A 15,047-nucleotide genomic window follows, 5' to 3' on the forward strand; every position below is an offset into this window, starting at 1 on the left:
TATATATATATATATATATATATATATATATATATATATATATATATATATATATATATATATATATATATATATTATATATATATATATTTATATATATATATATATATATATATATATATATATATATATATATATATATATATATATATATATACATATATTAGAGTGCTGACTTTTTGGTAAATTTTTGGTATCTCCAGTTTTCTGTACAAAAAACAGAAGAGCTTTGGTTCGAAAGTCAGTTACTTTCAAACCAAAGTTCATCTGTTTTTTATAAAAGTCATGGTTTTTCTTAATTTTTTTAAAAAAGTCACTCACCATGACTCTTAAAAAAAATTTTTTCTTCTTCAAAAGTATTTCAACCTGGGTCTTAAAAGAACCAGAATTTAATAATGATTTCAAAATCTTTCCTACCAAAACTGCCATCTTTCCGCCTTCAATACAATATGCTGGCACAATGCTAGCGTTTCTTGATAGTACCACGGTGTTTTTCTCAGCTGTTCTACAGCGGTCCCTTATCCACAAGCTACTGATGGACCATTGTCGGAGATACAAAATGTCAGCATAATTGCCTCTTTTCGACCACAGTGTTACCGCCGTTGACAAAATATTCTTACACGACGCTCGCGTGCCGTGCTGATACTACTGCATTTTGTTTATTGGTTCTATAGCGGTCTTTTATCGACAAACCGGCATTATAAGAAACCTAATTAGCGCGAAACCGAATTAAATAAAAAATCAAATAGTTACTCAAAAAAGTTAAAATGTATCCTAAGTGAGTAAAATTTATTATACAGGGTGGATTTAAGTAAAAAAATTTAAGTTTATTGTTGTGGGTCGTTGTCATTACTGATGTTTTACAGCGTTTTTTTTTTTTAAGATTAATCATTTTAACTTAACTTCCAATATTTTGATCTGGTGCTCCACGCAAAAAACGTACAAACATTTTTAAAAACTCGCATTTACTGATGGTACTTTTTTTTATTATTATTATTATTTCAGTTTACAAAGTCAGTCGTTATACAATAAAATAAACTTTTAAAATACTTTTACAAATATATAAATATAGCAGATTAACAATATAAACTAGGTTTCCGAAAGAAGATCACAAGGATTTTTAATGTTTTTTTATTTACAATAATTGTGAAGTGCAAGGTATTATGAAGAATGCATATATATATTAATCTTTTACACGAGTTAAACTGTAAATAATATAAACTAGCAAAATATTGTGAACAATATAAAATACAAAACGTGAGAAAAAAAAAAACTAAAAAAAAACAAGTTCACAAGTTAAGTTAAAATAACAAGAAATTAAATTTTTTCGAGTGATTAGTAATATTGTAGAATGTTATCTTGAGAAAGAATAAAATTTTTTGCTTTGTTTTTAAAAATATGAAGAGAATTAGTTAGATCAAAATCAAAATTTGGCACAACAAGTTTATTCCACAGGTGTGGCGCACGATAGGCAAGACAGAATTGATTAAAATTTGTGTGACAAAAAGGTTTTTCTTAAAAAAAAAAATTTTTTTTAATTTCTAAGTTCCTATTTGTTGGTTGGTTTTAAATTGAAGAGATCTTTAAAGACTGGAGGAGATTGTTTTTCCACATATAAACAAAACATAAAATTTTCAAGACGTTGAGTTCATATATATTTAAAATTCTCATTTCAATAAAGTAAGGTTTACAATGAGAAAAACGATCAGCAAAGTTAATTATGCGAATTGCCCGTTTCTGACAGCGATAAAGACGTTGTAGTTTACTTTTTTCAGTACTTCCCCAGGCAATATTTTCATAGTTTAAGTAACAATGAATAAATGAGAAATAGAGTTGTCTTAAATTTATCTTATTGAGATAATTTCGAGCTTTGTATAAAACTCCAATGTTTTTAGAGACTTTAGAGCATATATAATTAATGTGTTGATTCCAAGTAATGTTCTCATCGAGATAAACACCTTGAAGTTTGGTGACGGGATCTCTTTTAATTTCAATATTGTCAATGAAGATTTGAGGCAAGTTTGAGGGTAAGGAATCTTTTTCTTAAGCGAATGAAAAAGTGTCCATTTAGTTTTTTCGGTGTTTAGTGTTAGTTTAATAGATTTGAACCAGTGGGATAAATGTTCAAGTTCTTTATTTGCTGTAGCAAAAAGTTCGTTAATATCACTCTTACAGACAAATAGATTAGTATCATCTGCGAACACGATGCTCATCAGATTAGTTGCTTTATTTAGATCGTTTATATAGATTAAAAAAAGGAGTGGTCCAAAGATTGAACCTTGTGGAACCCCGCATGTTGTATTTAGACAATTGTTTTGATAGTTGTCATTACCAATAACAAATTATTTTCTATTCGATAAGTAACTTTTGAACCACCTTAACACTTGTCTTTCGATACGTCAATAAAAATACCTAAAGTATATTTTGATTGTTCAAAAGATTTTGAGATTTCATTTACAATTTGGATGATGGCATGCTCCGTTGAGTTATCGTTTTTAAAACCAAACTAATTAGCGTATAGTAAGTTATTTTTGTCAAGATGTTTGTATACTCTGTTACACATAATTCTTTCTAAAACTTTCGAAAATATAGAAAGCACAGAGATGGGCGATAGTTTGTTATTTTAGATTGATCGCCCTCTTTATAAATAGGAGTCACTTTAGCAATTTTTAATTGCTCTGGAAAAATTCCTTGTTTAATTGATGCGCTAAAAACTTTAAAGAGAACATCTTTTAATTGCTCAAAACAATCTATAATCACGTTTCCGTTTATTTCATCTCATCCACATGATTTATTCTTTTTAATAGATTTGAATGCCCTTTCAAGTTCTTCAGTTGATAAATCAGAGGACAACTTATCAGAGCATACACACTTATCCAATGGTAATAAGAAGTCACTAAATAAGGCTTTGGTATTAGGGATCTTTGGTATTAGGGATCTTAATTAACTTGCCGGCGTATTCCTTTGTATAGCTCCTTAATGTAAAATATTTAAAACTAAACTATATTTACATTAACAATTTACTTAAAAATTTGAATAAAAGATTGATCGCAAATCACACAATGAACGAAAAAGCTCTGTTTCTAAATTGATTTAAAGTTAATATTTAAAAAGTAGTTTAAGTCACGGTGGTTTAATTTTAGGCATTTGCGGACATTTATTATGCGCATGCGTTAATTTAAAAACAACAACAACATCGTAATTTTGATTTTTTTTTTTGTAATGGTCTTTTACCGTAACCTAATAAAAAAGGTCATATCATTGCTTTGAAGATGTATATATCAGATATAAACTCATAAACTGATAAAATGTGTGGCCAAGGAAAACATACTTTATTTGAAATAATTTATTAATTTTTATGTGATAAAATACGCAGGAAAGTCGGAAATTATTTTATGGTCATCCTTACTACTAAAACATAATAATTAAGCATTAATTAGAATTTTTATGCTTTAAAGCTATATATATTTAAAAAAAAAGATGTTTTTAACTTTATAATAAAAAAAAAATCAAAGTCTGGTTACTTTTTTAAGTTTAAACATTTTGTACAACAAATCTTATATTTCAGCAATAAAAAAACACGTAAAAATGACTGAGTCACATGAAACAAAACTAAAAACATTATGCAGAATATGTGGAGAAAGTCTAGATAATGATAGTGTTCTTTTAACAAAACATATTGTTAGAATAGAATTTTTTTTTTTTATCCGAATCGATTATAGATGCTTTTCAATATTTAGAAATATTGAAAAAGGTTCAAACACTGAACTAAAATTAAGATTAAAAATTGCAATGTAACTGAATGTGTTTGCTTTAAAGCCAATAAAGGAAGAAAAAAAAAAGAAAAAGATAAGTGGAAGACCTTTTAAGTATTAGTTATAGTGAAGATATTTGGACAAGACACAAAATAAATAACATACAATCTAAACTTTTACCTCAAACAAAATTTAATCTTAAACTGCAAGATATTAACTTCACCTTAAACCCTCATGTGCATCTTTGTGTGTGTACTATTTGCAACGACATTATGCATAAACCAATTAATATAAAAAACTGTCTTCATTCATTCTGTGCACCATGTCTATTACCACTTATCATTGACAAACTAATATCAAAAACAAAATGCTCTAAATGTTCCTTTTCAATTCCAAGTGATGGATTAATTTCATCAACCAATGTCGTTGAAATGATAGAAAATTGCAAGAAGTATGCAAGCAAGGTTGTGGTAGATTGTTTAAAGTCACTCAGCTTTCAGAACGAAAGAAACATCAAAAAACCTGTCAGACAACTCCGATATCAAATTCAACAATATTATCAACATCATCGTCATCAACTTCACAAATAAACTTTTCAGATATATTTGCATTGGATTCAACAAGTGTTATACCAAGAAATATTGAAGATCCTGCTCTGCATGTAATTAAACAAAAAATGTCTCAAACAACATCCAATGTAACTGAATTTCCGATAAGTGGACCAAGGGTAAGACTATCTTTACAAAAAAAGAGACTGTAAAATTACTATAACAAAACAAAAATGCTTTTAATTTTATAATAGGAAACTATAGTATGATTTTTTGAATATTTTAAATAAATTACACAACATTTTAGCCCTTATGCTTCACATCAACACCAAGAGCCTGCAAAGAAAATTCAGATGTATGTTTACGCACAATTCGCAGACGATAATTACATCTAAAACATAATATGAGCAAAACATGTGGAGAAAGCATCAGTTCTACAATCAAGCAAACTGCTACTCTGAAATCTTTTAATGAAAATGAAAAAGAAAATATTCTGAGCAAATCAAATATTTCAAAAGCCAAAATATCTGCTGAAGAAATGATTAGTTTAAAAGCAAACATGAGCAGTACTTATGTCAACATGAAAATATTATCTAAGTACACAAGATTACAATTATTATATAGAAATCTTGAAAAGACAAATTCAATACTTTTAATAGTTATTGATAATAAAAAAAAACATCATTTTAGGTGGTTGAAAAACAACAATGTAATATGTGCTTCTAATGCAAAACAAAGAAATGTGGCTAAGAAATGGTCATGTGGTGATCTTATTGTTAAAAACGTTCCATTTATGGTTGAAAAAAAAGATTCAAAAGGTTCTTATGAAATCAAGGAATTGCCATGTGCATATATCGAAAATCTTCAAGGACATATAACAAATGTACTAGATAGACTAGATAGGTACAAACAAATCTTTTAAAAAAAATACTTTAACATACTACAATTAGTTAAATTACTTAAAAATACTACAATAAATTAAATGCAATACTATAAAAACAAAAATTAATTTTTCTTGTTATAATTTTAGCAACAACTTCTTATTATACAACAAGATTAAAGACAACGAAATCCATATAAAAATAGGAGGTGACTATGAAGGTGATTCGTTCAAAATGTTTTATCAAGTAGCAAATGTGGAAAAGCCTAATACCAAAACTAATGCAACAATATTTAATATATTTGAGGCAAAAGATTATACCACAAATTTGAAAATTTCATTGACAAGATTTACATCAGAAATTGATTTTTTGCAAAAAATGATCTGGAAGTAAGAACATATTACAAACAACAAAATAATTCAATTATCCAAGCACACTAAAATTCAAAAACATCCAACCAATATTTGACATAAACAAAATCATCAACTATTGATTTCTTACCACAATTGTCAGGGTTATGATAGATTACAGTTTCTTTTAAAAGAAATGTATAATAATTTAATACTGTTTAATTGTAGAGAAAAACAGTATCCTGTATTTGTATTTGGTGATTATACATGCAACATGATTTATTTTGCTTTCTTAAAAAAAACTTGTTCAATTACTTTAGGTAGACACTCATGCCTGTTTTGCAACATCACAAGTCAAGGAATGTCAAATCCAATTAACGATGCATTGAAATGCGATCATTAAAGACACTGAATTTATCTCAAGCAAAATTTAACAACCATGGTACAGATCCCAAGTTTGCCAAGTTATGTGACAATGTAATAACATTGACCAACGGTTGTTCAATGTGCCACTTGAACAGGTGCTTTGGTTTTATTTATTATTCACATTATTTTGATTTTATTTATTAGGCATTCTTTGCAAATTCACATAATCGTTTATTCAATAGAATACAATATAAGTTATTGGTGGGGTAAATGTAAATGGTGGTGTATGCAATTGTAAATAATAATATAAACTTTCTTGTACTATTAAATAGGAGTTCCTGCTTTACATATCTCACTTGGTATATACTTAAAGTTTTTCAACATGTTAGAAGACTCTTGTCACACAATTGATATAAAAATTGCAGGTCGAATGGCAATAACCAACCAAACACTTGACTGTGAGGAATTTAATGCATATATAGAGCACCAGCGCCAAATAAATCAACTTCAAATAAGTATTCAAGAACTTGAAGATAAAACACGTGTTTTAACATAAGCACTTGAAATGCAAATAATTTTTAAACCTGAAAATGAAGAAAAAATTAAATTAGTATTTGAACGTCACCTGATTCACTTTGAAAAGAAAAAGAAAGAACAGGTAACAACTTTAATTTTTATTATTTACTAAAAATATATAATTTAGATTGGTAACTAAACCCGGGATAATACAGTTGAGAATCTTATACATTGGAATATCTAAGTTTTGTTTTATTGATTATATTTTTTTGAATTTATCTCAAGAACATATTTAATCATAGATATCAGAACTGAAAATACTGCTTGAAGCAGACCATATAAAGAAATCATTTGGGCCACTTGTAAACAAACTTGATAAGGTACTTAACTCATTAGGAGTACAAAGACAAGCATATCACGGGAAAAGTTTTGTTGGTAATCATGTTAACAAAATGTTAAAGGTAAAATAATATCTAATATATATTTCCTAAACTTATAAAATCTACTCTTTACTAAAAACAAAGTATATATATTAAATTAGGAGAAAAGTATCCTTGAACTTTGCAACTCTATACCAAACCTTGTAGTTGAACTTGGGTTTAACGACACTGAAATACAAAGAGAAACTATTGAAGTTTGTAAAAACTTCAAGGTACTCTTCTCTAATTTTTGAATATGTTATAAGCTTATTAACTCCTGCAATCAGTTCAATAATAATAACAAACAGGACCTTGGTATGTCATATGTTAAAATTTGGCAGAACAAAAATAGAGAAAATCATTTTCGTTATTTGATCTTTATCTTTGTTTTTTTAAATCATTGTGTTGTGTATATATATATATATATATATATATATATATATATATATATATATATATATATATATATATATATATATATATATGCATATATTTATATATATATATACATATTATTGGTTACAGTAAATCGAATCAAAGATTTCATGAAGTACTTCCGTGAAAACTGGCCAAACGCATTAATCACACCCAAGCTTCATATGCTGGAGTACCATGCATTACCTTTCATTAGAAAATGGGGAGTAGTACTAGGAACTTATGGAGAGCAAGGTGGAGAAAATCTTCATGCTGAAATCAGCCGCATGAAGAGTACTTACTGCCATATGAAAGGAGTACGCAGATTTAAAAGCATAATGAATGAGCATTTCATAAAAAACAACCTGACTGTAAAAAAATACTAAAAAAAAGCTCAGCCAAGAAAAAGAAAAATTGTAGATACTAAAAATAATCCGATAAAATACTGCAAAATGATTTAAAGAAAATAAATGGCAGTATTAAAGCCTATATAATATTTCTGTCAGTATTTTTAACCTTTCAAAATAAAAAGAAAACTTACCAACCTTTAAAAACATTATATTATCCCAAAAAAAGTAACTGATTTTTGATTTTTGCTTTAAACGATTCACAAACTTTTATATTAAAAAAAAAAAATCAAGGTAGCCACTAAAAAATTCAAAACTTTAGAATATAGACTTTAATGTAAGCACAAGTTAAACTTCGCCTAAAAACAGCTAAGTTTCACTTTAGTCCCTCTTCTCTTCTATTCTCTTTGTAAAATTATTTAAATGATAGCTTCGATGACACATACAATACCTAAAGTATTGTTTTGATGTCATGTCTTATAGACTATTTAGAAATATCTGCAAATAAATCTAATTTGAAGTTAAGCAACTTTATTAGTAGTTCTCTGTTTACTTGCGTAACATTGTTTACCAACATTTGAGCAAAGTATAACGCATGCGCATAATAAATGTCCATTACTAAACCACCGTGTAGATGTTTCAGTATATTTTTAATGCAGATATGAAGGTTCAATATATTTTACTACATTGCAATTCTTTTAATCCAATTTTATTTCTTATATACAATTTACAGTACACTTTATTTTATTAACGCTAACCATCAGTCCAATTAGGCTGACAACAAAGTTTGTTATATAAAGAGAAACAAATTTCAATTTTCATTCTTCTTACAACATCTTTAGTATTAAATCCCTCTTTTCTAGCTACAGAAATAACCCATAAATAAAAATTTCAACGACATTGTAACCCATAAATAAAAATTTCAACGACATGTAGCTTTGTTAAATAAATTTTAAAGTTCACCGAATGTTAACTTTGAATGGAAATGAAAATATTATACTCAATTACACATTTTAATGTATTTAATAAATGATTCTGTAACCTTTTCTGAAATATTATTCATATAAAAAACACCTAAAAAAAACTAAAATTAAAAAAAATGAAGCAAAAAAATATTTTGCTTTATTATTATAATGCATTAAATCTTTTTTTTTTAATGTGTTCTGAAAAGACCTATTGGTCTAATCACGGAGCATTTAACTAGGAAGTTTACGCCTTCTTCCTTACTAATGATTACGATACGGGTTGTATCAATAATTATACCTAAAAATGGAACAAAAATTATTTTAAAAAAAAACTTATTACACATTAATTGCATATTAACATGTTATGCACTCAATTAATTTAATTGAAAACTCAAAAATGTGAAGTAGATAAAAAACTTACTTTTCATTTTTCTCACTTTTAACACCAACGTGAAAGTGAGCTTAGTCTATCAGCATAAAACATCACAACAATTAATTAAATAGTATAAGATGTTACAGTAAACTCTAAACAACTCACACCTCTAAGGTACAAAGAAATTAGTTTTTTAAAGAATATTAGAACTATTAGGAGTATAATTCATAAAACTCAACTGGAATTCCAAAATCAAAATCAATATTCAGAGTTATTGAGTTATCCTGAGTTTATTGTACATATTTTAATTACTAACAGCACTCACTTTGAAACACATACATAATCATTTGAATAAATATAAATCTATAACTTTATATAATACATAGTAACATTAACATATAATAAATAACATATATTACCATATCACGAGGCATAATAATACTTATCAAAAACCATTACAAACATTATATTTTAAAAATGAAATATTATTTGTGTAGTGTACATTCAATGATATACCTTGTAATGCATATTTATCAAAGTTATACAATAAATTATAAAATGTCTTGGTTCTGGAACGTGCAACATGGAATTTGCTTTAGTGAAAACCAAGGCTCTTTGAGATTAACATTAACTTTGTTAAATGTTTGACCGCGACTTTTATTTTTTGTCATTGAGTATTGTTAATAAAAGTGTCTTTATTTAAATGATTTAACTTGATAGCATTAAAATTAATGGGAAAAATTGAAAAACAATACAAAAATTAATAAACAAAAATATGTTTAAAAAAAAAACTGAAAGTGGCTCAAAAGTTGTAAATTTAAAATTTAAAGTAATTCACAATATTTGAGTCACGCCTTCTTCTCCCAGCATCCTCTATTTCCCTGGTTCTGTATGGAGTGCTATTCCTCCATATAAAGCAGAAATTACTCTCTCTAAAGCAATATTATTTCTTGCTATGCGATACATGATATGCCTATTGAGTTCTCGCCTGGCCTCACTTCCCTCGCCTGATTTCATTTTAATTACAATTTATTTCAGCTCGCCTTTCATTTCGACGACGATTTATCTCTGCTCGCCTAAGCACATCTCTTTGATTTCGGCGACGGTTTAATTCATCTCCCCTAGAATGGTTTCACTTCGACAAAATCTAACAATTTCACTTCTTAAATTATCAGACATAATTAAACATCAAAGGATTGTGTAAAATGATGCTTAATATAATTAAAGTTGAACTTTTAGTTTTTTTTATTAAACTTACCTAAAATAAAATGTAAGCAAATAAAGCAGAACATAATATAATAATCTAATTATATTCTACCTCTACTATTAGTCATTTAAACTAGATGTTTTAAAATAATATAGCAATGTAAATACAACATATTTTTATCAAGAACTTAAACTAGAGTTATAAATAAATTAATATAATCTTTTTAACTGAGTAATGTTATATATATTTAAGGTAGTTATTAATAATTATTGACAAAACATTATTAGTATTTAATCAAAAAAACAATAAAAACTTCTTTAACTTTTCTTTTAACTATTTTAATTTTTTTTTATATCTAAATATTAATACGCTAAAGAATATTAGCGCGCATAGTTACGCTTTTTGTTCGTATTGTTAATTACGGTTCTGTATTCTGTAAAATACCCTTTTTCTTAGTTATTAAGTAGTTTCTAGACTTTACATGCGCGGTTATATGTTCCATGCGGTCTTTCGAGTAAGGTCAGCAAGCAAATTAGAGCCTATATATTTTTATTTTCAAGAAGTATTGATGTTGTTCATTGTCTAAAATAAAAATTTAAATAATCGTTTGTTTGTTGTTGGTTGTTTTTATTTTTCTAATTTTTATAGCCTGTTTTCATTTTTTATAAGAAGTTAGAACTAAATTGACTGGTAAAATAGTTTTTTTTAGTACAATGTTTCTATTTTAGTAAACTTTTTCAGTTTTGTCGTTAGTCTTTTTAGAACATTTTAAGCAAGTATTGTTTTACTTTCTAGAGCAGTTAAGAGGAGCTGATGGCTTTTTTAGTAAGCTCAATTCATTTTCTTATTTATAGATTAAGATTATTTTTTGTAGAAAGAATAATGAGAATAAAATTTTATTTAATATGAAAAGTTAAATAAAATAGGACTGTTGTTTGTGGTCATGTAATTTTATATACATAGGTTTGCGTTTATTTCAATCTATTTTATATTTCTCTATATCTATATGTATATTTTATATTCTTAGGAAAAATAATAAGAAATAGAAAATTTTAAAAAACTTCTTCTAGAATTTGTCAAAATGTTGTGTTATGCTTTATTTTAAGGTATCTAAATATGTATTTAAAAACATATTCAAATACCTTAAAATGAAGCATAACACAACATTTTGACAAATTCCAGAAGAATTTTTTTCCATTTAAGAATTTCCATTTAAGAATTTTTTCCATTTAAGAATTTTCCCATAAACCATTTAAGAACAAAATTAAAAATTTCTAATAAACATTTATTAGAAAATTTTAATTTTGTTCTTAAATGGTTTCATCTTTTTCATTACAATGTTGTGAATTGTAGTCTGCATTCTTTGTTACATTAATAATAATTATGCTCAAATTTAAAAAGTCTTTGATAAATACGTGTATGTGGTTATATATGTTATATAGTTTATAAATGTGTTTTTATAATAGTATGAGATGTATTTTATCTAATGTGTACATGATTGTTAAATGAGGTGTTTTTGTATGTTATATAACATTAAAAAAAATATTGTGTTTTATAGTTAGTATAACTATAAAACACAATATATTTGAGATATAGATGAAGAGCAAGATTCGTCAACCTTACCAGTCAAGCGGTGTTACTGCTTTAGGTCTAAGTGTTGTCTAGCCTTCAATATAACTATTCTGAAAATACATAACATTATCTTTGATAATTTTTTGCGTAATGTTGTTACCTTTGGCTTATCTTTATGTTAGTGTCTGTTGTTAAAAATGATTAATAGGTAGTTTCATTACTAGAACTCGCTGCTTTTGTTTCTTAATATAAATAGCACAGTGAATATTACTATTATTAGTGTGCATATCTATGCCTATTGTTTGATATTTGTTACGGTTCTGTAAAATACACTATTTCTTAGTTTTTAAGTAGTTTCCAGACTTTTCTTAACCAAGTGTTTTCTTAAAGAAGTCACGGCCTTTCATGGTACGAGTTCAAAATGTTTAAGTAGACATTAGGTAGATAATGTTTAGTAGCTTGAAATGATAGGTAATATAAAATTTTTTTAAAATTTTATTAAGTAATTAATTTATTGTAATATTTTTTTAAATTGTACTTTTAAATTTAAAGCTTCGTATTATAGATGTTAATATTGAAAATATAGATTGCTATAATTCTTAGATGGGGTCTAGCGTTAAAAGATATTTATGGGTAGTTTCATGCTTTCAAATGCTTTTAATAATTGGGATAAAAGCCATGACAATATTTTGTTATAAGTAAAATTTATCTATAGTATTGTTAAAACCTTTGCTTTTTGAAAAAAATGTTTCTGGCTTTTCAATAAATGTATAATCATTTCTCTTGCATGAATGAATTGTGGTTTAGGATATAATTGTGTTATTAAATGTTAATTTTTCTATATTTAATTTTAATATGAATACGCTAATTTAATAGTAGTGTCGTTTCGCTTTCGTTTTTAATAAAGAAGTTTCTAGGCTAGGATATTTCCCCAATATCAACAGGTTATCTCTGACCCATTTACAGCAGTAAATTTTAGAAAGCAATAACATCGAAATCAACTTTGCTTACATAATTTAATGTTTTATTTGCAAACTATAGTTAGTGAAGTTGCAGTTGTATTTGTTGGAGAAGATGGTGTTCCACCTGCTTCTAGGGAAGTTATTTACCCAAAAGGTCATTTAGAGGTTATATTGAGTATGTCAGCTAACTTAGATCCTACAGCTCATTCACTTTTTTCCAAGATATAGCATAATTGGTTCGCAACCCTGAACATGCAACATTGGTTAGAAATCATGTTAAATCATGGCAAGAAACTATTTCAGCAATATGCTGCTGATGCATTTGATGCAATTTAAGAGCAGTGTTTTGCTTTCATTGAAATAACTAAAGCAAACTGAGAAGCATGCAATATGATGCCTTACATGAAGATATAAGCAACCTTGGAAATAATCATGATGTCAGACCACTATAGATAGGTGCGTAATAGTTTTCTATTTGCTTGGGAAGTCTTTAAAAAAACTATGAAAATGCTATAGTTACAATTAAAAGGTTAAAGTAATAAAAAGATCTGTTAAATCAAATTTTTTATTACTTTTGCCTGCAACCGCTATAATGGTGTGTGTGGTAAATAAAAAGTACACAAATTTATTTTCAAATTTTAATTAATAGTTTATGATAGGTATGTTTTCATGTGTAATAGAGTTAATGTTAACAGTTTATAAAATATAATGTGTTCAAAGCTTATCTATGTTTATATTCTATTTTTTTATTTTATTTTTAAGTTTAAAAAGTCGTGTTACTTAGCAGTGCGTAAAGCAAGATTGTTATCCTTGCCAGTCGAGAGATGTTACTAAGTTGTGGTATTACTTGGCACTATATAGTGCTGGATGGTCTTAATTTCTGTTAATTATTTTTTACTTAAGACACTTTAGAACTAAGACTAAGTATATATCTTACTATAATTTCTTGGACCCATCAGATAAGTGCTAATATTTATATTTTAATTAAAGTTCAACCTTACATATATCTACTTTTTATTATACTCAACTTTGTTTCTCATTACTTTTAGATATTCTACGATATCATGATTGATGAGGTAAAGATTATTATTATAACTTTTTTGTGACTAAAAAATTAGACTATTATCAGATTTGTTTATATATATTTTAGTTCTAATATTAGTCACTGCATTTTTTTACGAATCAAATTTTATTGTATTTTCAAATAACTGATTATGATTATCCTAAAATGAAATGATTTTATATATTTTTTTTGAAGTTCAAACATAATTGTATTCGTTTTATTTTTAATTTTTTTTTGTTGTCATTGCTTTATTAATTTACGTACTGTTGAAACATGGTTTTAATTTAGTAAATTCATATGATATGAAATTTACTGTGTTAATCATTATACAGTGTCTTTGAAACACAGTCTGTCTCCTCTGTTTAACAAAAGTTTATTAATCTTGGAGATCACTATTGGAACACTCTGTTATTACTAAGCTCTAATGTACTTTTTGTTGCCATAATTGATTTTGACCATGTTTAAGAAATGTTTTACAAGTCGCTAATTCATGAACACAATAATAAATATAAAAAATAAAGCTCCCCTTTATTAATAAACTCACTTATTCTAGAATGCATTAATAAATCTGTAAAATAAGCTTTTGTAGTTTGAGATGATCTTTTGTTTTTCTTTTAGTATTGGTAAGTTGTACTTGGCTTTCCTTCTCTGGTGCTTGCTGTTATTAAAAATAACCTAATATTTAAAGTTACGCGGTCTTTACTAAATGCCAAGACCAATAAAAGCTCAAGGTTGCTATTGTCCCAATTTTTACGGAGGAGTGCTAAACTAATTAAAACTTTTATAGCGTTCTTCAGCGAAAAAACCGGGACAATGGCAGCCCAAATAGATGAATTTGTATTTTATATTTTTTAGATAATATATCAAGTCAAATTGTTATTTATTTATTACTAACCCGTATTACGGGTTGCTTACTGTCTTCTAATTTTTTATTAAATACAATTAACTAATTAAATATATATATTTTTTTTAATTACAGATTAATATACTTTAAATACAATTGACAAAGGACTTGAATTATGTCATTATAAAAAAGCATGAATTAAATATATTACCTGACTTACTAATTTAAAAATAACATTGTTTAATACTAATTTAAAAATAACATAAGTCAATCATTAAAAAATCTTCGATCTTATTACTAATTAAGCTGATGAGGCAAAGTTTTCGATCTTATTACTGATTAAGCAGATATTAACATATTATAAAGATTTAAAGAACCTCATCGTGTGGTCAAAAATATAAAGAGAAAGAGCATGCTAAATCTTATTTATAATAAAACTCCGCGTAAACGCGCACGAAAGAGTAA

At 26.6% G+C, this 15,047-nt stretch overlaps 1 protein-coding gene across 1 annotated transcript; it reads left to right on the forward strand.

Moving 5' to 3' along the window:
* Nucleotides 1–1,389: 1,389 nt before the first annotated feature.
* On the forward strand, nucleotides 1,390–7,168 carry LOC136087379 (uncharacterized). The gene is made up of 3 exons (XM_065809989.1): nucleotides 1,390–6,558; nucleotides 6,719–6,877; nucleotides 6,958–7,168. The coding sequence occupies exons 1-3, from the start codon at nucleotides 6,466–6,468 to the stop codon at nucleotides 7,087–7,089; spliced, it is 384 nt and encodes a 127-aa protein (XP_065666061.1). The 5' UTR covers nucleotides 1,390–6,465; the 3' UTR covers nucleotides 7,090–7,168.
* Nucleotides 7,169–15,047: the final 7,879 nt, after the last annotated feature.

This window comes from Hydra vulgaris, chromosome 11 (assembly GCF_038396675.1).
Source record: "Hydra vulgaris chromosome 11, alternate assembly HydraT2T_AEP".
Lineage (NCBI taxonomy): Eukaryota > Metazoa > Cnidaria > Hydrozoa > Anthoathecata > Hydridae > Hydra > Hydra vulgaris.

Bases quoted from the DNA above. Each gene is read 5' to 3' on its own strand.
- LOC136087379 (XM_065809989.1), top strand. From the start codon at position 6,466: ATGCAAATAATTTTTAAACCTGAAAATGAAGAAAAAATTAAATTAGTA. The intron at 6,559-6,718 runs GTAACAACTTTA...ATTTAATCATAG, and splicing joins AAAAGAAAAAGAAAGAACAG to ATATCAGAACTGAAAATACT. The intron at 6,878-6,957 runs GTAAAATAATAT...ATATTAAATTAG, and splicing joins ATGTTAACAAAATGTTAAAG to GAGAAAAGTATCCTTGAACT.